Here is a 27,936-nt window from a genome sequence, read left to right on the forward strand (position 1 = left end):
CACTGCTCCTGATCCGCTTCTCTTAACGAAGCAACATCTCAAGCTCCCAGCTATGCCACGCCATGCTAAATTGCGGGACCGTGTGAAGGCACCGACCTTTCTAAGTTCACTCGTGCATCCCCCCTTGTAGCGGATTTAACAGCCCTTCAAACGTAATGCATTCGGTCTATGTTCACATCCTCTGTAATTTACACATTGCACAAGCATGAAATTCCCATAATATCTGTCCGTCACATGCTGAGTTTATATTTTATGCGTATACGCACATGCTATCCCGTGCAGAGTACATAATACTCTGTTTTTCTAGACAAACAAAGTCAGATGAAATAAATTAACCAGTCAATTTAAGCGATTCTGGTTTTCTTATACTTAATTGAATACTAAATAATAGTTTTTATATTGCACTTATTGATGCTTAATTTCAAGATTAATGAAATATATAATATAATCCCAATCTTTAAAATTGGGGAAATATTAGAGGAACCGAACTTCAGTCCGTCCTCTTCCCACCCGCATTCCCTCCATTTTCACTTTGTTTCCTCTCCAATCAACCAAAAAAAGGCAAAAAGAAAACACTAGTTCCAATTTCGAATCAAACACTGATGGGAGAAGAAATCTAGTTTTAGGGTTTCAACCCAATGGCGGGAAGCGAGCACGACGACCAGCGCGCGCTTCTCAAATCCAACCAACCCTCTTCTTCCTCCGATCCTGATCCAGAGACCCAATCAGATCTCGATACGGTGATAGCCGTCGCAACCCCTACCTCCGCCAGGAAAAGCGGGATCAGCGAGTTTTTGAGGCATTTAGATAGAGGTTTATCGAACCGGGGTCTGAACCGGCACCAATCAGACCAGGTACCTTCTCCGGTTCGAGTTGAGGAAGTATCTCAAGATGAGCTGGGCGATGGAGCGCCACCTGAGTGGGCACTGCTTCTCCTTGGATGTCTTCTTGGCCTCGCGACTGGAATGTGTGTAGCTGCCTTCAATCGCGGGGTAATGTGATGTGCAATTGGCTTCAATTTTTATAATGATGTGGATTTTTAGCTTCGATTTCGTTCTGTTTATTGCTTATGCTATTAAAGGGACGTATTAAAGCTGTTCTCCTTAGAAGATCGAGTATTTCACCTATTTATAGATACACAGAGTATCTGTACTGAAGCATCCAAAATCACTCAAGGCTCTTAAATGGTTTTTTATCAGTGTTTTTTTTTGTTTCCTAACTTTTAGTATGGTTAATAGCTACTGATGAAAATTGGAAACTTCACTTGGTATAAACAAGTGGAAATCTGATGGGCTCATCACTTGTACACATGAGTTAATTGGATCGTTTTACATTTATCTCCTAGCTCCTTGAGGAAAGGAAAATTTAGAAGAAAAGTAAAACTGATTCCAGTCTGGTCCTAAGATATGGTATAACTCCTAATGTCATTACATGAACAGGTACATGTCATACATGAATGGGCATGGGCTGGTACTCCTAACGAGGGTGCTGCCTGGCTCCGCATACAACGGCTAGCTGACACCTGGCACAGAATTCTCTTAATTCCTGTGACAGGAGGCGTGGTTGTGGGCATGATGCATGGCCTTCTAGAAATATTTGAGCAAATAAGAAATGCGAGAACCTCGCCAAGGCAGGGCATTGACTTTCTTGCAGCGATATTTCCCACCACAAAGGCAATCCAGGCTGCTGTTACACTGGGGACAGGCTGTTCTCTGGGCCCCGAGGGGCCCAGTGTGGATATTGGGAAGTCATGTGCAAATGCATGCTTTGCTATGATGGAGAGTAATAGAGAGAGGAGGATTGCGCTTGTTGCAGCTGGTGCAGCTGCTGGAATTGCTTCAGGTAAGTCGAACATCTGGTTCTTCTTTTGACATATTTTTTGATGTTAAATTATACATATATTGTAGTGGTTCGGAAGATTAATGCAACTTGAAATCAGGAGATTAGCATTATTAGATATGAAGTTTGTAACTAAAACTGAAGGTTTTATCTGAAATTAGTTATAGACTGATTAATCACATAGGTCTATTTTAAGTTATTCGTCTTGGATTTTGGTACCATGCCATGTATTTTTCTGAACTGGTAATAGTATGTTCAAAAAGGTCCCTGTGTCACAGTGGAAATTAAACAAACCCATTGAATTGCAAGGCTTGGTGCAAGAATTAAGTTTCTTATTAAGCTGTAGCTTTAATAATGAATACTCCATGTCAATTGGTTTCCCCTTATTCTATTGAAGAGTGAAAAGGCTAACCACTTTTGCTTTTGCAATAGCATTAAATTTTAGGTAAATCCACAATGTAGTAGTGATATTCAAGCTAGATAGATTTATCATATCTTACTTCACTCCATGTTTATGTAATTATATCATACATGCATAGTAGAATTATAAACCAGCAAAACCACTGTATCTACCAAGTAAGTTATAGAGCAATCGATATGTGTAGTGAATTGCCTTTGGTGCTTTTTCAGGCTTTAATGCTGCTGTTGCTGGGTGTTTCTTTGCCATTGAAACTGTATTGAGACCACTCCGAGCTGAAAACTCTCCTCCTTTTACAACAGCCATGATAATATTGGCATCTGTTATCTCATCGACTGTATCCAATGTGCTGCTTGGTGAAAAGCCAGCTTTTACTGTACCGACGTATGAGATAAAATCCGCTGCTGGTATTTTTTCTTGTGCTGTCTTTTTCTTGATCTTGATGATATCATTTTGTACATCAAATGAGTTTCTTCGAAACTTGATGAATTGTTTCAGAGCCATCATCTGTTTCATGTTGCAATTTTATTAATAGTCATATGGCCTTTTATGGAGATTCTGAGTTCAAACCATAAAATAGAATTAATAAGTGATAAAATATTTGAAAAAAAGAAGGTATATACTTAAAGGTAAAATAGTGGTCCTGTTGGCAACCAGTTTATGAGGAGTGAATTGAATAACAGGATGTTATTTGAAGTTGTAATTAGTTAATTTCAATTTCTGTATAGCGCCTTTGTGTATCTCGGATTTTTTTGTTACTATGTCAACTTTTTTTTAGAATTAGTCATAAAATCATTTTAACAATAATTATTATCTTTTATATTTTAGAACTACCCCTGTACCTCATCCTCGGCATGTTATGTGGTGCTGTTAGTGTAGTGTTCAGCCGGTTGGTGGTCTGGTTCACTAAGTTCTTCGAGTACCTGAGAGAAAGATTTGGCATTCCACCTGTCGTCTCCCCTGCTTTGGGTGGACTTGGTGCAGGAATTATAGCTCTAAGATATCCTGGGATTCTGTACTGGGGTTTCACAAACGTAGACGAGATTCTACACACAGGAAAGAGTGCGTCAGCTCCTGGCATCTGGCTATTGACTCAACTTGCTGGAGCCAAAGTTGTGGCAACAGCACTGTGCAAAGGTTCTGGACTTGTTGGGGGTTTATATGCACCGAGTTTGATGATTGGTTCTGCCGTTGGTGCCGTTTTTGGTGGGTTGGCAGCACAGGTGATCAACTCAGCCATCCCGGGTAACACTGCTGTTGCACAACCACAAGCATATGCCCTTGTAGGATATCTTCTGTTGGTTTAATCTTTAATTGTTTCTCAATCACGTGTTTTGTTTAGTAATAGTTTTGTAATGTAATATATTTTGTTCAGGTTGGGATGGCTGCTACACTTGCTTCTAATTGCTCAGTTCCACTGACCTCTGTGTTGCTGCTGTTTGAGTTGACAAAGGATTACAGGATTCTGCTTCCACTTATGGTAAATGACAATGATAGAATCTCCATTATATTACAGCATTGTTAAGTGCATGCTGCCAGTTTTGAATTCTGCACTAGTCCAATTTGGGCTTAATCATACACTTTGGAGTTTCTGTACATACTGCAAGTTCTGTACACCTTTACTTGCCAAATAAGAATATTGATCTGGAGCACAAAAGGAAAAGCACCAAACTATTTAAATTTTGTTTATAGGTCAGAAAGGTAGAGCAGATGATATAAAAATGACATGGACAAGAAAAATAAATTTATACCTTATCAATGGCATAAATTAAATAGCAATTGTACAATTGTTGTGAAAAAAAGGTATACTTTTTGCAGTAGGTTCTCTTGTTGAACTCTTCAATGATGACAACAAATGTAATAACTGAATTTTATCTTAAAATAGGGTGCAGTTGGGTTAGCAATATGGGTTCCTTCTGTAGTAAATGAATCCAAGGAAAGCAACCGCTCAGAGCTGAGATCGCCTCGGCATGGCTATTCTTCTCTTATCTCAACAGAGGAAAAGAATGATGCTGCATGGAGGCAACAAGAGACAGGAGAAAGTCTCGAGCTTTCTGTTTTGCAGAATGATGCTCGCAACATTTTAAGTAACAATGATGAAGTTCTTTTGGATGATCTGAAGGTTTGTCACTTTGTATTTATTTGTTTCTCTTCTGGTGCACGATCTTTACCTCTCTACCTCTCAGGTCACGATATTTCGCAAAGTACACCAATTGGCAGTAAGTACTTGAAGTGAGAGCTTAGATATACCAGCAATATGGTTTGTGTCCTTCATATGTTCAATTTAATACTTTATCACTCATTAACCCTCGATTAAACCTAGTAATACTTTATCACTCATTAACCCTCAATTGAATGGTTTAGATTGACTGTTTGGACTTTGAAAACGAAGATATTGATCCACCAATCTGCACTGTGCATAGTACCATAGCCTCCCTCTAGTCATGGTTATGTACTTAAAAAGGAAAATTGTACTCTTTATCAGGTATCTCAGGCCATGTCAAAGATCTTTGTCAGAGTGCAATCAACACATACAGTTAGAGATGCAATAAACCTCATGAATGAAAAGAAGCAAACTTGTGCTCTAGTGGTAGATGATGAGGATTATCTTGAAGGGATTCTCACTCTCGGTGATATCCGTCGCAGGGGGCTTGAGTTAGGTGCAAATATCTCTTCTCCCAAGGGAGGTGCATCTGCTGTTGATGTATGTCAGCTTTCATTTTTGTCATTTATCTTTAATAATATCCAAGGATATATCTTTTTTTTTTCTATTAAGAGTATCCAAGATATTTCTCTTTTAGGTTATTAGCACTTGTCATGTGATAAGTAGTGCTGGTTTTATTTTATCTACTAATCTCCTCTTTTCTCCTTGGAAATATTTAGTTACTATTCTATAGACCAGGTTGTTGTCCTTTTCTAAAAGCAGTTTTAGTTCCTAGAGTTCAGATAAAGTTCTCCTATTAGAGTATTTCTAAGCTGGCTGTTAAGTGCAAACCTTTATTATAAAAGCATACACTTGGAGTTAGCATTAAGTGCTTATTTTGACTTATTCAAAACCTCAAAAGTGACACTCAAACTGATTGGGTGCATTGCCTCAATTCCTTTCTATTGTGGGGGTTTTCTATTGACTTCTTTGCTTAAGGTGGTTTTTACTTCATAAGAGTTTTGGTTTTTATGTTGATTAAATATCGCTTTTCCCAAATCTCCTTGCCGCCTCTTACTACAATTGTGCAACCAAATCATACTAAGGTCTATCCAGTATAAGCATTATTGATGTCAATGCAATTGCAGGTGAACTCAGGTGCAATATCATCATTTTTCACTCGAGGCTTCCAGTACAGGGGAAGTGATCGTGGTCTCTTGACCTGTTTCCCAGACACTGATTTGACCACTGCAAAGGAGCTAATGGAGGCCAAGGGGATTAAACAGCTTCCTGTGGTCAAGCGTGGTGTGGGTTACAGAACTGATAGTAAGCGAAAGCCTATCGGCCTTCTTCATTATGATTCCATTGCCCACTGCCTTAGGTTAGCATTTCTTTCCCATTTTTTTATGTTCTGTAAGAGGTTTGTTTAAAGTTCTCAAAAAAAAAAAAAACAAAAAAAAAAAGATTATTCTCAAAAGTTCTTCTGAGTATCCTAGAAAGAAAAGGAAAAAAAATGTCTATATACAAGCACACTGGCACGAGAATTAAACTAGCTTGAAATCGATCTGATCATACTGGTGCTTGATTTTTTTTTTTTTTAGTTTAGATACAGCTTTTTATTAATTCATTACAAGCAACTACATTTTTTTTTGTTATTGCTGGACACTGTATTGTTTTGTTAAATTGCAAAAACTCTCTTGTAATGCAGAGAAGAAATAGAACGCTGGAAAGCCATATTTCAACAACAGGAGGATTCTCAGCAAATATCAAATGGGCATTAACCTGGGTGGGATATTCGCAATATTTAAACAAGAACCTTCAACAAGTTTGAACCTTTTTAATTGAGATATAGATGGATAAACAAACGACTGGGGTGAGATAGTTCAGTGGCCTGGATTTGCTAATGGATGATTCTTTGTATTGTGTATTGAGGTGAAGTTTTGGATATTATATATAGAGATGGTGGAGAAGAAGGATTTACCCTCTTAGAATAGGCATATTTACAATAGGTACTCAAATAGTGTTATTCTGTTGATTTTCCCTTCCCGATTTGACTAAAAATGATGCCTCTTTTATTAGAAAGGCTGTACAGTGTATGTATCAAGCAAACAGATAATTGAATAATTTCTTCACACAGCAAACGAATAGTCATTTAATATTTTCATCTATGACCTTTTTACTTGCCTGTTTCTTTCCAACGGTAGGTCTCAATGATTGAATCAAAAGTACAGGATTTACGTGCTTATTGAGCTACAGGCATTCGTTTCTGTAAGGTAAGTTGTCATGATTTTTGCACTCTGAAAGTGAAGCAAAGCGATCTTGTATGATAAGAAAATGCTACACCAAAAATGAAATACTGAAATAGTAGGAAGTTTGATAAGTATCAATCATTTAGTACAAGGTAGCACCAACAATCTTATGCATGAATCACTGCCACTGGGATATGCAGTTTCTGTTAAAAGTTTATGTCGTGCTGATTTTGCAAAATACGGATACAAACGAATCTCGACAACAAAAGGGAAAAGAGACGGATAAATTTAGTTGGTCCAGTAGTGACCCTTAATCACCATATAAATTAAGAAACACAAATTTGTGAAATAAATTGTAGGCCGCAAGGCCACAATAGTTGCATCAACAGTCGCAATAACTATCAATAACTATCAGTCTTTCGGAAGCCCCTCTTCTCCGTTTTTTAATCTACTTCAGTGAGCCTACACAAAATACATCAGAGATAAATTATAGCAATAGTACATAAAAACTGTAAAGGAAATGTAAATTTTGATAAAGGCTTTGTTTGAAAATTCAATTCAACAAAATCGAAGATCCTATAGTTGTACCAGAGGGTTTAAACCAGCTTGGATTAAAGGACTTGGTTCATTATTAACATCCTAACCTAACTTGGAAGCTTAAATTGCAAGAGAGAGGCATTTTGTAGGTATACCTGTTCATTAGCGGTCAATGCTTTGTACGCATTTGGTTTTAAACATTTGATATCTGATGGGTTGTAACAAATGGTGTGTTTTCTTCAATAGAAAATTAGAAACAGATGCCATTCGAAATCACAGAGGTTACATCCTCTCCAAATTGACTTGAGAGTAGGTCCGATGTCCATCGAACCTACTTCGGCTCGATGGGCTCAATCACTGTCCAATCCGCTTTAAAATGTGTGTGCTATGCTTCCCTGCTTTGTATATGTCCTGGGCCTTATTTAATCATAGTTTCTCGGCCATTAATTGTCGTTGGGCTTCATGAAACTTAATCAGAAGGCCCAATTGGCTTACAGCATTATTTTCTGGGTCATTACTAGTTGGTAGTTACAATATATGATAAGCAAACTTTTTATTTAAGTTTTTTATATAATTGATGGAGAACTTTATCCTATGTTCAAAGTAACCAAGATGGTTGTGATATTCTAAATTTTGTTTCATTGAGACTTTTTTTTTTGTTATTTAATAGAAGGTATTCATAGAATCATGTTTCTTTCTATGAAAAATGATTTTTTTTTTTTGGTAAGACTTGTAGCAATAATACACATACATATTTCTAGTACTACACATACAATGGAACCGTGATTCCTACATATTTGTTTAAAGGCCTAGATTCCAGGGCACTTTTGAGTACAGATTCATTTAGTTATATGGTTTGCACTTTGCAGTTACATTTTGTGGTGGTGGTTGTTGCCTCTTTCCAAAAGAAGATCAGTAGGTCATAATGGGGCTTGAACTTGATAGTTACTCTTAAGATCCTTTTCTGTTATTTAATTTTAAAATTTCCATTGTACAGGCTTGTTTATGGTTAGTTGTACCTTTCTAGGGTGGTTATTTTAAGACAAATGGCTAAGGAACTTCAAGCAAAAACTAAATAAATGGCAAGGATCTTTGCCTATGGCTATGCTTTTCTAGGCGAGTTGCATTTGGCGTTGCATCACCTAGAATTAGATTATGTCGTAGATTAATGTGTATTTTGGTTATGTGCAATTTCCTGTTATAGCAAGAGTAATTAAAGGATAAGCCCCTTAGTCTCTCTTGTCAAACTATTTAGAATCAACATCACCATCTACTTTTGATATATGCAACAGTTTCTCCAATTAAAGTAAACAAGTCTAACTGCCTTCCTATACAGATTATATATCAAATTAGTTACATTACAGTGTAGATTTATATTTGGCACAATGCATTTAAAGAACCAGGAACTAGAGCATACATATATATATATAGTACTTGAGTGTTGACCTTGGATCCATGCTTGCTCTGTACGTCTGAATTTTTTTCCCTTAATAATAATTATTTTTCTATTTCAGTTATTTGTTATTTGTTTTAGTTAATTGGGACTTAAAAACTAATAAGTGGTTTGTAAATTTCAAATGATCTAAAATTGAGGTTGCAATCACGCAATTGTGAAAAAGTTGGTCCAATTCGTTGAAATCCATTACCAATTTCTAGCAAACTACCAGAGTACCAAGTACTCTGTTCTATTATGTCAAATTGGTACCACCAGCAGGCAGCAGCAGAGCCAGATAATGCATTAGAATTATTGATTTTTTATATGATTATTAACAAATAATTAATTTTTGCTTTATTAGCGGCCAATTTAATAGAGAAAAACAATGTCCCCTATCCCCCTATCAGACTCGTATCCTCTGAGTACTACATAGGTATTGTTCTGTAGAGTTAGTAGATCCGGACCGTTCTTTTAACCTGCCACGAATCTTAGAGTGAATCCCTACCGTCTAAATAGGCTCCGATTTGATTTTGGTCTGGCTTTATTTTAACATACAAATTTTAGAATATTTGTAATTAGGAAATAGAGGCATGAAATCTCTCTGCGTAGAAATAACTTTAACTTTGCAGAAATACAAGAAAGCTAGAGTTATCTAATTAAAGAAAAGAGAATCTAATCAAATTGTCTCCTTAAATTTTTTGTTATTTTGTTTTTCTCCTTCTTTCTACAAAGAAGCAGAATCCAAATGATCACATATAATGTTGGATCTCTTTTAGCTAGCTCTCCATGCCATGCAATGAAGATTAATTAAGCAAAAGTGCTGGTAGATTATAATCAATAATCTTGTAGTGTCAATCATGCATTAAGAAAGATTGTTAGATGGTCGTAATCATTTATTTATCGTTTGGTTGCCATGTACAAGTGGAGTGGTTGCAAAAAAGAAGCCAATAAATTGATATTAGAAATGTCTTTAACCAATTACATGCCCAACTGTTTTGATAAAACCCATGTGACGGAGGCCCCACAAGAACAAAGATGAATGGAGTTAGCTTTAAATAGTGATGAAAAGGTGATACTAAATGATTGGTATCATTTAAATTTGTAAATGGTTAATAATTAACAAGCTATATATTTCAGTTAAATATACATCGCATTAATTAAGTTAAACAGTTAGGTGCTATCTATCAAAGAAAGATTACCAACCGGAATATATATATATAGCTGAAATATTGTCCGCTTTAATTAGACTAGACGGATGAAATGCTGTCCTTCTTTTCACATTAATTAATAGCGTGAAAAATAGTAGAAATGAAGCAATTAATAGTGCATGGAGGGAGAAAATATGTTGAGTGTGAATGTATGATCGCTAAATAATATTATTATTTTGTATGGTTGTTGCAATAATTTTGATTAAATATGAATATTCATAAGATTACTTTGTCAAAGTGATTAGGATTATTTGAAGTTTTGAACTAATATAATAGTTTAATAGTTGCTTTCTGATCCAAATCTGTGGTAACCAGGGGCATATAGTCAGAACTCAGAAGGGGACGTCACACCGTACGTCTTTGTTTTGATGGGACATGGGATGTATTATGTATAAGGTTCAGAATTATTGGTGATGTGGAGATATAAGCTAGAACTACTCCAATATTAATAAAAACCGTAAATTCTAAAATATATAATACGTACGGAAAGTACAGGAAAAAGAAATCCATACGGACCATATATATATATATTACCAACGTGATACGTACATAATCATGTGTGATTCGTTGAGCGTTAACCGGTACCATTTCGTTATCATACTTGAAAGTTGAAAACTTGATTCATTCCGTGTCAACTCACACTGACTTGGAGATATTCCTATTCCTTCATGCCTCCAAATTTGGGACCCATGCAACCAACGCCAAACACCTCACATGGTTGGTGCTACGCAATTATTTCCCCTTTGGACGTGTCTGGACACGGACACGGACACGGTACACCCAATATAGTGTCCAACCAAAATGCATATTATTTATAACATTCGTAAAATTTGTCAATAATTTGCGGCGAATTAATCGTTTAATTCACAAACTAGTGCATTATTCGTTATTTGATTCTTAATTAGTTAAAATCTGAATAATTCGCAAAGTTTATTATTATATACGGATCCATACATAATATTCTCATTTATTGACTTGTCAGCACAATGCTACATACGTTACAAGGTATGTTGATACCAACACTACATATGACCCACGTGTCGGTGTCGGTGTCGGGATTGGAATTTTTCGACTGTAAAGACAGGAAAAGTGGGATTTGCCTTCACGCTTTCTTGCACTGACCAAGAGAAAAATTGTGTGCTTCGTTGTCGTGTCCGTTTCTGATGGCTTGTATAGTATAGTATAGTATAGCCACTCGTATAATTGATTATTGGTTGTAGAAGGAAGGCTTCAATATCATGGTATTTTTAACATGAGTCGAGGTTTAATTAATTTTGTCTCCTGCTCTGAATTAATCGATTTTGGATATTAAACTTGGATTGATTTATTTTTCTCTTTTTTCAAACTTTTAAAATGTACAAGATCCTTATTTTTACCTAAAAAAATAAAATTAAAATGTAATTACAGACACTTTTTGATGTCGTGGATAATAGATTTGAAGGCTAAAACTTCATTTTTCTCTAAACAAAAAAAAGAAAAGCTTAATTTTATTCATCAAAACTTCATTAATTTTGATGTCGTGGATAATAGATTTGAAGGCTAAAACTTCATTTGATGTCGTGGATAATAGATGTCAGCGCATCTCAGTCGTCTGATTTTAAACGGTTAATCCGGCCACAGTCTATAATTTAGGGTGCCCTTTAATATTAGTGTGGATCTAGTTTGCACGGATCTTTGCAAATCAGACGATGCATATGCATTCACTCAAAAGATTATTTTTTTAGTTAATGCAAAGGATACAAATTCGTCTATAGTGAGGCATAATTTTATAATTTTTTAAATCTCAAGTATATTTTAATTTTATAAAAACATACATTTAATATTTTGAATATTAATTGTAAAAGAGATGTATAAAAGAGCTAAATGTCATTCTCTGATTCTACGTGACTCCACTAAGACGAGGCTATATTGTCAGTACCGGTTTTGTATAGAAATCAGTGTTTTAAAATGCGGTTTTGTTCATGCATGCGGAAGGCCACTGCATACCGCATATCCGGTATGCAGACGCATATGCGGATTTTCATGCGGATTTATATATGCGGATTTTAAAATAAAAATTCACATATATATATATATATTCATATTCATATATTTGAATTTATTTTCACATAATAACATAACCAACAATAATTTTTTAATTTTTTAATATAAATTTTAATTAAAATACAATCAAATTATCAAAACCGCATGGGAAGACTGCATGGCCGCATATTCAGACCGCATGGCCGCATATTCAGACCGCATGGCCGCATTTTTAATCCGCATGACTGCATATTCGGACCGCATATGTGGCCGCATGGAAAAACCGCATTGGCATTCTGAGCACGGTTACCGACCGCATACGCATATGCGGCCCATGCGGCCGCATTTTAAAACACTGATAGAAATACACGTACCACAAACATTCCTTGGGTAAAACATCAATTCAAGATGTAGCAATTGCTAACATATATGGAGGTGTCATACCGTTTTTCTGTATAGAAATGGACATATTTTTGCGCTTGTGTGGTGGTTAGTACAGAGAAATCCAAGGGCAGGACCAGCCGGTCCCAATGATGCAAATATACAATATATGTTTTCTCTGTCTGTAGCCTGATTTGTTTTTGTACCATCCTTGGAGGATAGCAAATGGGTCAAATCAGGTGAATTAATTGGATCACTTCAAATTTAAGTCCAATTTTCACACAATTTTTTGGTACCAAAAAATAATCCAGAACATAATTTTATTTATATTCTAAAGTTTAAAACCCAAATATTAAACTCACATCATTAATCTTCTTTCTTCACACATAGAATTTATGATTTTTTTAGTACATTTTATACTAGATCAAGTGATTGAAAAGTGAACGGATCAAAATTATCTATCATAGTGAATTAGATTTGTTTTTTAAACTACTTGATCTAATATAAATAAACTCTAAAAATAATAAAATTTTGTGTGGATGCATTCTCATTAAAGAAGATCAATGGGTTAGATTTGTCATTAGATATAGCAGAATTTTAAAATATATATAGATTAAAAAAATGAACTTGTGTTATTTGGTGGCCACAAAAAAATTGTGGGATTAGTACAGATTTCTTTTGGATCCGATTATTTCATATCTCAAATCATTTAAGTTTTAGATCGTGTCGGTTTATGGACAGATTTAAGAAGGGTACGCTTTCATATTGTTACTTCAAGAAAATAGTTTTGAATAGTGATTATTTTTTTTGTCTCAAGTTCAAGTCTAGTAGTGATTATATCAGATAGATAGAGATATATAGAAGGGTGGTCCTGCCCTTGGATTTTTAGCTCAAGGGTGGTCTCTTAAATTTATATCAAATTAAGTATGAACTAGAATATTATAAAACATGTCAGAGATAGAAGAAATAAAGGCATGTTCTCTATTTATAACAATGGCATCTTAAATTTATATCAGATAGTTTTATTGCTCTTTTTTATTCCAAAGTAGGGTAAGGCTATGGTGCTACGGCTCAATATTTGAGTTTTTAAAATTCTAACGGTCGATCCGAACCGTTCATCTTGTTCTCCATATTAATATGTGTTTGGAGACCAAATTTTACATTTTTTGAAAACTTTTGACTATTTTTTTAGATAGGTAGAAAATCAGTATCTAAAAATTTAGTAATTTTTTTTCAAAAAAATATAAAATTTGGCCTCCAAACACATATTAATATGGAGAACAAGATGAACGGTTTGAATCGACCGTTAAAATTTTGAAAATTCGAATATTAAGCCGTAACACTAACCCTCTATGCAACCCATAACACCGTAGCCTTACCCTCCAAAGTATTAGATAAATATTTTAACAGCGTAGTTTTGGTTGCATCGCACTAACTATGTGACTGATTTGATTGATTGATTCTATAGTCTGTGAACTGCATGAAGCCAAAACTACTCTGTTAAACTCTGTACCCTAAGTATTTCAGTAGTCCCTAGACTCCCTACTACGAGATGACGAGGGGGGAAGTGTATTCTCTGCGGAGCCAATCCCTGCGGAGCTTTTAATCTGATCCGTTCGTTTCGGATCAGACGGATCAGATCAGATCTTGTCCGAATTGAAAAAAGAAGAAGAAAATATTCTCAAATTTTGCAAGATCTGATCTGGTCTATCCGATCCGGAACGAACAAATCAGATTAAAAGCTCCGCAGGAATTGGCTTCGCAGAGGATACGCTTCCGATGAGGGGGGCCCCAAGATGGTTCCTATGGGCCTTGGTTATATTATTTGAGTCCAAAAAATTGTACTCTCATATGTGAAAAGTAGGATCATATCTTGTCCAATTGTGTTCACGGCTTCACGCTCATACATATTATTTATTTTGTTCAAAGAAATCTAGTTTTGTAACTTTACTAAGTTTTCATATAAATAATTTTCTTAACCTAAAAAAAAAAAAAGAGCTTCACAAGTAGATAAAATTGGGCTTTTAACTCCAACTTTCATCGAGTCTGAGAGGTGAAATTTAAAATCAATAATTTTAGACGTATTTTTCTAATTTATATTGTAAGACGATATATATAATTTGGAAACAGTTTTGTATTGCATACTTCAAAAATTATATCCTGTCCTTTACGTTGGTCATATCAATTCTATACCCAACACCAATAATACATCTAATTTTCAAGCTAGGCCCACTTGGTTGAAATTCAAGTAGCTAGCTTGACTATATTTTCTCTTTTGTGTTGATCAAGTGAAGACTGATCATTCAACTCAAAATACCTACTTTCATTGAAATAAAAGACTAATGTTTGGTTTCTCACATAAATAAAAAAGATTGGTGTTAGCTAACCTTGCCTAGGTGTACACTTTATCTGATTATTGTGTGAGGGTACAAGAAGGATTCATGTGTATCTTTTTCTTCTTTTATCTAAGAATCTTGTGTTTGGTTTTTCACAGCTGGTTTTGCATCTTATATATTTTAATCCAATAAATGATTAAATGTGTCAGCATCACAATTTTTGGGTGGTTTCGCCGCTGAATTAATTTTAGGGAGGCTCTTTTATTGATTTGTGGAGGATTGAAAGCTACTTGAAAGGCTCCCCACTCAAAGAGCGACCACTCTCTTTCTCTCTCTTGAATCTCTATATAACAAGAGCACACTATTAGAAAGAAAGAAGATATCAGAGAGGCACAGATATGGAGAAATTGGTTCTTTCTCTTGTGCTCTCTCTCCTCCTCTCAAGTGTTGCTTCCATCAGGGAAATTTCTAGCAAATTATGCTCTTCAGAATTCAAGGGTACTTAATTAATTACTTGTCTTCAATATATATATATACACTTTGCTTTATGATTTCGCTTCATTCACTTTTTGTTAGTTGGTTCTTCTTTAACTTTCTCATAACCCATCTTGAATGATATATATACTGATATATAATTTTGCTAATCCATCAGTTTTGTAGTTGAGAAATTTACCTATTTTCTCAATTGAGCATATCACAACTCCGATGAGACATAAGAGACTTCTAAAAATGGCTTATTGCTTTGGGCCCTTGGCATAGTTTTCGAATATATGTATTAGGTGGCTAATTATAATAAATTTTAACATAAGAAAAAAGAATGTAATAATTGTTTTAACCCGGGGGGTGGGGCCCTAAATATATAATTAGGTATGGAACAACTTGTTTCTTGTTCTATACTTCAGCTTTCTTTAGCGCAATATATATTTCGTGTGTTTAATTAAAGATTGTCAGGTGTGTTCAACCGACACTCTTTTCATTTTCTTTTATAAATAGGAACATATTAATTTCAGGGTTTTGATGTCATATGGATTACAACAAAATATGAGGCCAGAAATCCTGCTACAGGCTCTCATAGCTAATTAATTTCATACATATATACATTACACTGACCTGACAAACAAATTCCCAATAAAATAGTAGATGAAAAACATAACCCATAAACTAAACAATAGTTATTAAATCTAATTTTAAAGCAAAATTACAAACAATTCCAGATGAGAAGTACCACTTGAACAGCTCCGGGCTCCACCTGACACTCTACCACCCGCGTAGCCCCTGTGGCCCGGCCCCGCTCCCTGACATCACATTCTCTACCATCCTCACCCACGATGATTCACGTGTGGCATCTCTCGAGGCTCGCCTATCAAAGAAGACATCGTCTCGGCCGACCTCACTGGAGCTCCAGCCTGAGCTGGCAACCTCTCCCCTAACCCCTGGTACCTCAGTTGGAGTCGGTAACTATGTTACCAAAATCGGGCTCGGAAGCCCGGCAACTTCTTATGTTATGGTGGTCGATACGGGGTCATCACTTACTTGGCTACAGTGCTCACCTTGTGTTGTCTCCTGCCATGCTCAGGTATTATAGCCACCAATTATTTATGATGAGAGTTTGAATACCTTTATTTTTTTTACTTCCATCATACCTACACTTTTAATTTTCTAATAATAAAATACTTAAATTTATTTGTCAAAACAAAATTGTTAAATGTAATATATATTATTTTTTCTACGTACACACATAAAATTATTAATTTATTTTTATTTTATATGAATCGATAAATTGAAAAATTAATGTTCATAATTTATCCACGGTGCATTTTACAAGCTCTTTATACTAATAAAAAAGATAGAAATGTAGTAATATTTTACATGTGCATAGAAAAAATGATGTAAATTATGTCTAATGCATATTTTTTTTTTGTTAAGTTTTAAATTTTAAGTTATTGAAGTTCTAAAAATAGAGGCAAAAAAAAAAAAAAAAAACAATGAAATTCACCCTCTCATAATTTGTACTTTTGTTTTTTATTACTAAAGAAGTAATTATCCAGAGAAAAAGTCTAATTGTCTGGTGGGAATTAAAGGCGTCACAGCTAATATTCTGTGTTTAAATTGTGAGTTCAGAGTACTCTGTTTCTCTAGGTAGAAAGCAGAACAGAAGTTTAGGCACATATGGTACAAGGAAGCATAACCAGCGCAAAAAGACTCATTCTGATTTTTTCAACAGTACAAATACAATGAAGATAAAAAAGAAAAGAAAGAAGAAGTACAAATACAATTAATATATAACAGTATTTCAACATTTATTAATTGGCCGCTAAAGAAGATTTTAGACATACAAGCACTAGCAAGTATTATGTTAAGGAGCAGTAATTGAACAATTTTAAGTTGCTTTCTTATTTTTCTTAATCAATTTTATTTTGTTTTTCTGTGAACTCTTGACTGATTCTAATCAACTGAATCTCTGTCAGGCGGGTCCAGTCTTCAACCCAAAAACCTCCAACACGTACCGTCAAGTCTCGTGCGCCGCCTCAGAGTGCTCTGCTCTCGAATCAGCCACTCTCAACCCATCGGCATGCTCAACTTCAAATGTATGCATCTACCAAGCCAGCTATGGAGACAGCTCTTTCTCAGTCGGTTACCTAAGCAGTGACACACTAACCTTTGCTGGATCCTCCGTTCGAAATTTTATTTACGGTTGTGGCCAAGACAATGAGGGCCTTTTCGGCCGCTCGGCTGGTCTCATCGGCCTCGCACGCAACAAGCTCTCTTTCCTCTACCAACTTGCGCCATCTCTCGGCAACTCCTTTGGCTACTGTCTCCCTTCTACCTCTTCCTCGGGTTACCTTTCCATCGGTTCTTACAACCCGGGCCAGTATTCATACACTCCTTTGGTATCTAGTTCTTTGGACGATTCTCTCTATTTCCTACAGTTTTCTAGCATATCAGTCAATGGGAAACCGATTGGTGTTTCATCTTCAGCTTATGATGCTCCAACGATTATCGACTCCGGTACGGTGATCTCACGATTGCCATCAGATGTGTATGATGCTTTAAGCAAGGCAGTTTCAGCCGCCATGGCAAGGGCTCCAAAGGCATCGGCGTATTCAATCTTGGATACCTGCTTTAAAGGCAGCGCCTCAAAATTGAGGGTGCCGGCAGTGAGCCTGACATTCCAAGGTGGCGCCACGTTGAAGCTTTCATCAGAGAATGTGTTCATAGATGTCGATAGTTCAACAACATGCTTGGCATTTGCACCATCTAGTAGAGTGGCTATTGTGGGTAACACACAACAACAGACGTTTAGTGTCGTATATGATGTCGGCAACTCTAGGGTAGGTTTCGCGCCCGGAGGATGCCGGTAACCGAACAAAGAAAGCCGGTACATGAAAGGTCAAAGAAGCAACACAATTAGTGGTCTTTACTGACCATGGTGCCCTGTCATGTCATACCGGTAGATGGTATGGAAATGAGAGAAAGGATGGTAGGTGTATATTATGTTTTCAGTGTACAGAATAAAGGTTGCAGCGTTGGGTTGGAGATTAAATTAATTAACATCATTAGTGAGGTTGTATTGGTGCCTGGTGATTAGGATATAATGGGACTAATGGTTAGGCCAAGCCTCTTCGCCAATTGGTCCATGAAAAGATTTATAGATATATAATGCTTTCACTTTCAAATGGAATTGTGTAATTCATTTTTTATTCGTCTACAATCTACGAGTATCAAGTGTAAGATATTTTATATGGAGGAAAAGAATATAAAAATAGGTTCTGTTTCCAATTGTGCAATATCTCATCATTTTCCTTTACTTCTATTATTGATTGTAATATTCTTTTCTGAATTTTAAAGAAAGCTGTTATATTGTCCTTGTCTTACCTTTTTGTTGTCTGTCATAACTCATAAAGGCCACCGGTCATTTTCCGCTTAAAATTTTATAAATATTACATAATTCATTTTTCTTTTAAATCCACACAACAAAGGATGTTCTGTTATAAAATAAAGATAAACAAGCATAAGAAGAATAAACAAAATAGAGAGAAAAAATATGACAATCTTTTTATTCATATATTTCTCATGTATGTCCAATACAAGATTACAAAGTCTCTATTTACAGGCTAAATAAATGGAGAAATGAATTTCAATAGTAGTGGGCATCAATATGCATGGAATAGTGGGAAAATAAATTGAGGGTTAATATGGGAGTTACAAAATGAATGACATCCACACATTTAATATATATTCATAACACTCCTCCCTTGGATGTCAATTATATAAGAATATGTCTCATTAAAACCTTACTAGGAAAAATCCTATGGGATAAAAACCTAGTGAAGGAAAAAAAGTACAATATTCTTCTAAATACGCAACTACAACTTTATAAGGAAAACCCAGTGGAAAAAATCACAGTTAAGGAAAATATAGTGCATATTAACTCCCCCTCATGATAGCATCAATCAAGCTCTTTAAGTTGGTGAACTCCAATATTATGAACTAGCTTTTCGAATATTGCAGTAGGGAGTGCCTTAGTGAATAAATCTACTGGATTTTTCACTTGAACGGATTTGCTGAATATTAATAACATTATTCTTTTGGATATCATGTGTGAAAAAGAATTTTGGTGAAATATGTTTTGTTCTATCTCATTTAATGTATCATTTATTTCATTAAGCAATACATACAATATTATATTCATATATGATCGTCGAGATCATTTCTCTAAAAGACAAGCTACATGTCTGACAAATGTGTTGAATCACAGATCTTAACCAAACACATACTCGGCTTGCTTTTGTGTATTGCTAAATTTTCTCATAAGTAGCGAAGTATATGTTTAATTATATGTCAATATCTTCGCGTTGAAGAAGAACTATATCTTGCTAATAAATATTCACTTAAGTGCTCATATTGCACTAAGGCATGGTACTTCAGGACTAAATAGTTCTTCATCATTTGCTCGAGGTCTAAAATGATCTTTATTCACATCTAATGATCTTACAACCATCGGAGTGCTTAATGAATGTTATTTATCCATATAAAATTATTTCAGCACTCTTACAATATAATTTTCTTGATACATAAAAATATCATTTTTAAATGTTCGATTTGCAATCCAATGAAAAATTTTGTTCTCCTAAGATCTTTCATCTCAAATTATTCTTTTAAATAATTTATTGTTTTTGGAAGCTCTTCAGGAGTTCCAATGATACTTAGATCGTCAACATAAACTGCAATTATAACAAAATCATTTCTATATCTTTTCATAAAAATACATGGACATATCGTATTATTCTTATATCCATGTTTCAATAAATATTCACTTAGACGATTATAGCATATGCGTCCATATTGCTTTAATCGATATCAAGATTTATTCAATTTAACTGAATAATATTCTCGAGAACCTAAATTATATGCTCCAGGCATCTTAAATCCTTCAGAGATTTTCATATAAATATCATTATCAAGTGAGCCATATAAATAGGTTGTAAGCCTATAACAACATTTATTAGGCGCAAATCAACTCCTTCATGAACTGCCAGACTAATTATGTACCGAAAAGTTGTTGCATTCACCACAGGTGAGTATATTTGATCATAATCAATTATATATCTTTGTGAAAAATCTTAGGCAACAAGCCGTGCTTTATATCTTACAATTTCATATTTCACATTTCTCATTTCTTTTTTCGCATAAATACTCGTTTATATCATACTAGTTCTACACATTCAGGTATTGGGACTACAGGCCCAAAAACATTTCGTTTTTCAAAGGAGTTTAACTCTGCCACAATTGCACCTTTATATTTTTGGCAAATTATTTATTTGTCGACATTCTTTAATAGACTTCTAGTCATAATCCTCAATATTTATTATATTTAGCGCTATATTATATACAAAAATATTATTGATAACAATTTCATCTCGGTTCCATCTTATTTCATTCATGATATAATTTATCGAGATCTCTTTATTTTCATGAATTTCAGATACCCGAGTTTCTACTGGAACTCCAATATTATTTATATATTTGATTCTCTTCTGGAGCTTTATCTGAAATTATCATATCCTCGATTTGACCATTTTCATTCTTTGCTCCTTTTTTCGAGGATTTTTATATTTTTAATCTTTGGAACCGATTGTATTTCCACGCTTCATGCGTGTTATAATTAGTCTGTCCAACAGGGACACCGACTTTAATTGGAGCATTAGCAGCTGGTACATGTGATTTGATTACTTTATTTGAGTCTGTGAATGTGTCTGGCAATTGATTCACTAATATTTGCAAATGAATTATCTTTTGAACATTTAGTTCACATTCTTTAGTATGAGGATCAAAATTGGACAATGATAATTCATTCCAACTAATATATTTTTCCAGCTGATTATTTTCTCCCCCTAAGTTGAGAATATTGATTCATAACAATCGGCAAAACTAGCTATGAATAAATCTCTCATCAATGGTTCTAGATACCTATTATATATGGAGATTCAAATTCAATATAAATTCTCAATTTTCTTTGATGTCCAATTTTAGGGCGTTGTGGTGGAGCAATTAGAATATATACCACACATTAAAAAATTCTTATATGAGAAATGTTAGGCATATGATCAAAAATCTAATATAAAGGGGAAGTTTTATAATAACTTGTTGGCATGGTGCGAATTAGTGTTGTTTCATTAAAAATATCATATCTTCTTTTGATATAGGAACATCTACATAATATTCAACATTAATTTCGACATTGTCTAGACGTATTTTCTTAATCAAATCAATTGAGCAAGTAATCTCGCAAACGTCAGGTTGCGATTTGATAATAAACATATATGTGATCATCTTATTGATGCATCAATTATAACCATAACATATTCAAATGATTCACATGTTGGATATAGTGTTCCACAAATATCATATTGTATACGTTATAGAAATAAAATCAACACAAAAAAAAATCATCAGATGAAAGAATCTTCTGGTTCTTTGATTAATGTTCACATTAATTCTCTATTATTTTTTGCATCATTATTGATCCGGAATGACCCAATCGGTCATGCCAAATTATAAACATATTATTGTATGTAAACTTCTGGTTTACAATAACATGTGCTTTAATTGTATTAATATATGTGTAGTACAAGTCGCAGGAAAAACATATGCATTGTTTTCCATATATTCAATATTTTTTTTTCAATAGTTGTCTCAACATGATATCAAATTCGGCGGATATTCTTAAAGCTTAACAAATTCTTTTGAGACTTACAAGAATATAATACATCATAAATTTGTGTTCCTCCATATCACAACAACGTAGCTCTTCCGGAGCCTTCAATCAATTCTCTCATTTATAACAATTGCAAATAACAAAAATAATAATAATAATTGCAAATAAGAAATAAATATTGTAAACATTACTTAATTGAGCGAAATATATAATTATGTTTCTTTGTTGAAACAAAAAGTAATAATAATAGCAAAGAATATAATAAATAAATAAATATGTTTTCTATTCTCTCGTATATTGTCTTATTGCAAATCTCACAAATATTTTGTCATACTTCAACTATTTTTGATTTGTTATTATTATAATAGTTTGACAATAATTTTCAAATCAAATCAAGACAATATGAAATACACACATTGTTCCATTTAAGTAGCGCATCTATAAAATAAATTCAAAACTATTGAAAATTTGAATTTGTTCCATTAATGCCATAGTCAGCTCCAAATTTCGTTATTTTTTATTGGAATATGTGTGAGTACATGGAATTTCAAAATTAAAATTAGTTGCAAATATTGCCAAGATTATGAAGTTAAATAATTATTTACAGAATTTAAAAAATATATTGGATATTTATAATTACAAACATTTTTATAATTACAAACTTGTCTCTTAACAAAACTAATATTGCCGAATAAATTAGCTTCTAAATATGCATTATTAACTAATTTGCTCGTGTTAATAGTAATAATTGCAAATAAGAAAGAAATACATTACAAAAATATTTTTTTATTAATTTATTTATTTTTGAATACTATCATTACTAATCAAGTTATTAGTTTTTATTTTCTTTGTTAAAGTAATCAACAACATCCAAATGAGTAACATCAATTTGAATAAGATTGAGGTCACCTTCACAAATAAAATTTGTCTCGATTTTTTTTCTTTATTATTATTGATGCTTGATATAGGTCAACAAAATATTTGCACGTACGACAGGTACATGGCCAATAACATTTATCATCATAATAATAGCATGAATTATTTTACTCGCTATTATGTCACTTTTCTCATTCTTTTTGTTCATTAATTTTTTTTTCACTTCTAGTGGTAATTCTTTTTGTTTATTATTTTTTCACTTTTAGTGGAATGGTGCGTCTTTTCTTCATTACCATGTCCATATCTAAGAGTGTGTCAATCATATTATTTTCCACTTCTAGTGGAATTATTATTTTGTTCAACCATAAGAAGACAAGAAATATACTCAAAACATTTCTAGAAATCTTCTTCAGGAAGATTAAATTATTAAAAAAATATATGAACATCACATTAATTTTTGCACATTATTTAAATTTTCTTCATTATCTTTCCACTTCGGGTGGAAATATGTATTTTTGTAATAATCACCATGATAATAAATTCATTCTTGTCCACGTCCACAAGTTTTTTTTTTCAAATTTATTATTTTATATTGCTATATTTACTTCAGGAAATGGAGCAGAACCAATTGAATTATTTTGTCCAACTCGTTATAATCTCTTCAACCATAAAGAGATAATAAATCAACTTAGAATATCTTTTAACTTCTTCAAGAATATTAAATTATTGAAAAAAAAATATGAACATCATGTTAAATTTGCGCATCATATAATTTTTCTTTATATCTTATTCAGGAAGATCTTCTTAATATCTTTTGAAATCTTCTTCAAGAAGATTCAATTATTGAAGCAAAAAAAATATGAACCACTATACAATATTTGTACATCATATAAATCTTCTTCAAGAAGAATTTTCTTTTAAATATTCTTCAGGAAGATTAAATTAAAAAAAAAGCACTTCATTTAAAATTCTATGAATCCTACTAAATATCTCAAAATAAATATAAATAAATTGATAACTATTTTCATTTAGCAATTACTACGAAGTATTATTTATATAAATGAAATTGAAATAAAAGTTATTAAAATTAACTCGAATCTTCAACTAGTAGAGCTCTCGTGCTGATAACGTGTTATAAAATAAAGATAAACAAGCATAAGAAGAATAAACAAAATAGAGAGAAAAAAATGTGACAATCTCTTTATTCATATATTTCTCATGTATGTCCAATACAAGATTACAAAGCCTCTATTTATAGGCTAAATAAATGGAGAAATGAATTTCAATAGTAGTGGAAAAATAAATTGAGGGTTAATATGGGAGTTACAAAATGAATGACATCCACACATTTAATATATATTCATAACATGTTCAACCTGACACCGGTCATTTTCCGCTTAAAATTTTATAAATATTACATAATTCATTTTTCTTTTTAATCCACAGCAAAGGTCAAATGTTCAACCTGACAAGTTCTTCCCAGTCTGGCAATAGTCTTGTGGAGAATGTAGGGTATTTTGTTATTATTTTTTCTAAATCAACTAAGCAAGCTACAAAACAGAGGATTAAATTTATGGATGCCTCATCAACACTTATGCAATCCAAGTAGTGAATTATTTCTATCTAAAAAAGTAAAAAAAAAATCTAAAGAATTTAAAATTTGATTTAATGTAGAGATCATATTGAGCAGTTTACATCAATTTTTTGAGTTTAGAAAATAAAAAATTCATCTAGAGCACGGACCAATATGCGCTATGCATACTACCATAGCCTCACTCATCATCTATTTGTATTTTGTAACATTTTGAGTATCATTCAATAATACATTAAATATCATTAAATTTATACAACTCGATAATATGAAACTGTTTAATGCATGAGTAAAATATGCAACAAATCCCATCATTTTTATATGCACCATGAATAAATCACACCAAAAATAAATCCCAATTACATTGATAATATCATAATAACAATCAACTTGTCAAAATGATTCCATTGATATCCTGATATCCAGACCTTTTTATTAGTTTCTTCTTGTCAGAGGATGATAGCATGATAAAATGTATTAATCTAGGCACACACAAGTAAAGAGTTGTCATGACAAGTTCTAAACGTACACGTTTGTACAACCACTAACAAATGCACCAAATTTCATAACAGCTAAAATCAAATATGCCCTACCACTAAACCATTTCCTCCGGACTTCGGATAAATACAATTCATCGTTAAAAAGACAGAAATTGACACCAAAAAACCATATCATCCAAGCACTCAATTTGGTGTTATGTCCCCATCACCCCCACCTCACTGCCATTTTGCTGTGTTATTTAACAAAATCTTGTTTAAGAAGTAATTATTACAAGTTAAAAGTGTTAGAACAATATATTAAGATTTAAATTTCTGCTTATCCACATGTATTTCACACTATTATCACGTACGGTTCGCGGATGTCTTCATCATACTTTCTATCCTCACCTGTAAATAATATAATTTCATCAAAACTACCTAACTTCGGTAGGGTCTATCTATCATCACCTATCATGGCCAAGGACGAAGTCAAACTTTCAAGCTCTAAGAGTCAAACAAACAGTAGAAGTCAATCATATAAAATTTTCCTCCACCATTTTAAATTACGCCATACCACGTCCGTCATGTCATTTGTTTTCCTTCACCAAAACATCTAGCTAATATAATTGTGCTAATCAAAATTAGCAAAATTCGCAGAAGAGCACCCATGAGTTATGATATTAATTTGCTAGCAAAATGTTACTGATAGACCTTATATTTTAGTACAAAAGAGATTTCTCCTGTGAATTGAATTCATCGCATTGCAATTCCCACACGTCGTCGAATTCTTACTAAATCTACTATACTAACACTAAGTATTTATTTATTGAGGACACAATTGAAATAGACAATCATTTTATTCAATAACATGAAAAGGCATAATTTCTCCCTGAATAAAATAATAATTTGTCTCCAGTTATTTATGGGTGACTTTTCCAAATATAAAAGATCTCAGTGTTTCTTTATATCAGATCAATCAAAGGGTGTAATTTTCAGTACTAACATGCTAACTAACATTTCTTTGACCCAAATTATTAATAACTAAGTACTTTAATTTTTGTCAGTGACTCAGCAGACATGAAATGAATATTTTCAGATAAATCTCTACTAACAGTAATCAAGTTCTAATAGTTATATACCAGTATATGTCAATTCAAAGGAGATGGCAGACATAGGTTCACCCAATTTCGTGCCAACTTAATTGTGAAAACAGAATCAAAGCTTTCATTATTAAATATAAGTCCTCGAAATTTTTAGAGAAAGTGCCTAGGTCATCCATTAAGGTCCTCTTTTATCAATTTATTGAATTATCTTAGCATTGAATCAGCAATTGCTCGTGAATACAGAACGAAAAAAAAAAAAAAAGAATCTGTGCCAGGATGTAACAACCATCGTCCTGGGATACAATATAAATATAAATATATATATATAGTTGATAGATGATGACAAATTAGCAAAATTTGAAGTCTTACGATGTTACCTTCCGGTATTCTATGAAGTCTTATCTGATATTTTTAGCCTTATTAGAGACTCAAAATTGTGCTGACCACTGAAATAATGTAACCAGTCTATGCAAAATCAAGTTATATAGATAGTGAAGTTTTAGCTGTCATTTTCAGATACTAATTAGTATGAGAGTTTTTCATATCTCACTATATCACTTTTCAAGGGTCCAATGTGTAACAATTGATTTTTGAAAATTAAAAAGAAAGAAACTATTTGTCAATATTATTTTACTGTTGAAAATTATGATTCTCCAATGCCTATTATAAGTTTCAAAAAGGTACAAGTCAACTAGCTAGTTCAACCAATTTAAGTAGTATATCGTATTTCATTACTGTACCAGTCAAACTCAGTAGTTATCTTTTACCAGCAAGTGATGTATTTTATAGTGAACTTCCTGTTCGTACTTGATTGAGCTACTGCTGAATCAGCAGTTACCATGTACATATGGATACATTACCAAGCATTAAGCATTACCATAGAGAATAGAGATATATAAATGTTGACATGGTATTGATCGAGACAATTGCATGACATCCGTAGAATCAATGCACATTTGATTTGGGATTTTAAGAGGAGTACTATTAAATATTAAGAAAGAGAAATAAGATTTTTCTTCTTCAGCTTCCCGATTCAGGTGAGAAGAATGAGAACCGTCCCTTCTTCAGCTGCTCACCTGAGAGGCTGAGACGTTAGCATTTAGCAATTAATACTAGCAGGATTAATATATTTTAAAACGAGCGGATGGATATTTGGGCCATATTTTAGAAGGCTATGGAATATTGGAATGCATCTATTTGTTGATATTTTTGGGCTGGAAGCCTTGAACTATTGCAGCTTGAGAAATACATCGTTATGTAATGCATCTATAGTATCGCACAAAAATAAAATGCAAATTTTCTTAATTTGTTATTTGTTGCACAATACAGGGTACAAATTTTTGGTCAATTGACCATAAAGAACAAAAGTCTGTGTTTGTTGGTAGATACTACATACGCATATTCATTCATATAGAATTATGTTTTAATTTGTAAAGCCGGTTTCATCTCTTTATTAATCTCTAGAAATATCTCAATATATAAATGTGCGGAAGTCACAGTTTTGGAGCGGTATTCCGGACTTTGTTTTGTAGAGGTACTAGTACATATTTTTAAAGGAATTGAAAGCTACTTGAGAGGTTCCACAATCAAATAGAAATACAACATTATCTCTTATATTTTGGGGGTATGTATATTAATTATATTCTATAAATAACAGCAGATTACTAGAAAGAAAAAGCACACTAGGAGGAATTTCAAAATTAAAAAGAGATGTGGCTGGTTCTCCCTTTTGTGTTCTCTCTTCTTCTCTCAAATGTAGCTTCTGTCAAGGCTATATCTACCCCAAAATGCAATTCAGAAATCAACGGTATTGTCTGTAATCTTGTTTGGCTATAATTAAGCTTTTTTTTAATTAATAGTGGTTCAATTAAAGTTGAGATTATTTGCTTTTTGATTAATCATTCTTCAAGTATAATTGTGCTACAATGATATGATATGACATGCCATCCATCAAGTTTTATAAACTGTGCTTAGATAAGGAAGGGCCCAACAATTCCCAATTACTTTCTCTTTTCCAAAAGTTGGTATTCATAAAGATGCCCATCGGACCTAGTTTGGTTCCGATGGGCAAATATACTGTCTAATTTGCTTCAGGATTTA

At 33.4% G+C, this 27,936-nt stretch overlaps 2 protein-coding genes across 2 annotated transcripts; both read left to right on the plus strand.

The window, feature by feature from the left end:
• The first annotated feature begins 484 nt into the window (after positions 1–484).
• CLC-F (chloride channel F) lies at positions 485–6,573 on the plus strand. Its single transcript, XM_078309353.1, has 9 exons — positions 485–992; positions 1,440–1,842; positions 2,470–2,664; positions 3,086–3,540; positions 3,633–3,737; positions 4,143–4,379; positions 4,743–4,961; positions 5,549–5,781; positions 6,109–6,573. Exons 1-9 carry the CDS (start codon positions 639–641, stop codon positions 6,179–6,181), a joined length of 2,274 nt encoding a protein of 757 aa, XP_078165479.1. The 5' UTR covers positions 485–638; the 3' UTR covers positions 6,182–6,573.
• Positions 6,574–14,677: 8,104 nt separating this feature from the next.
• Positions 14,678–18,424, plus strand: LOC144560491 (aspartyl protease family protein At5g10770-like). Its single transcript, XM_078309706.1, has 3 exons — positions 14,678–15,066; positions 15,783–16,144; positions 17,037–18,424. The coding sequence occupies exons 1-3, from the start codon at positions 14,967–14,969 to the stop codon at positions 17,928–17,930; spliced, it is 1,356 nt and encodes a 451-aa protein (XP_078165832.1). The 5' UTR covers positions 14,678–14,966; the 3' UTR covers positions 17,931–18,424.
• The last annotated feature ends 9,512 nt before the right edge of the window (positions 18,425–27,936 follow it).

The sequence above is a fragment of the Carex rostrata genome, chromosome 10, assembly GCF_964058835.1.
Source record: "Carex rostrata chromosome 10, lpCarRost1.2, whole genome shotgun sequence".
NCBI lineage: Eukaryota > Viridiplantae > Streptophyta > Magnoliopsida > Poales > Cyperaceae > Carex > Carex rostrata.

Bases quoted from the DNA above. Each gene is read 5' to 3' on its own strand.
- CLC-F (XM_078309353.1), top strand. From the start codon at position 639: ATGGCGGGAAGCGAGCACGACGACCAGCGCGCGCTTCTCAAATCCAAC. The intron at 993-1,439 runs GTAATGTGATGT...TTACATGAACAG, and splicing joins TAGCTGCCTTCAATCGCGGG to GTACATGTCATACATGAATG. The intron at 3,541-3,632 runs GTAGGATATCTT...TATTTTGTTCAG, and splicing joins AACCACAAGCATATGCCCTT to GTTGGGATGGCTGCTACACT.
- LOC144560491 (XM_078309706.1), top strand. From the start codon at position 14,967: ATGGAGAAATTGGTTCTTTCTCTTGTGCTCTCTCTCCTCCTCTCAAGT. The intron at 15,067-15,782 runs GTACTTAATTAA...AAACAATTCCAG, and splicing joins ATGCTCTTCAGAATTCAAGG to ATGAGAAGTACCACTTGAAC. The intron at 16,145-17,036 runs GTATTATAGCCA...AATCTCTGTCAG, and splicing joins TTGTCTCCTGCCATGCTCAG to GCGGGTCCAGTCTTCAACCC.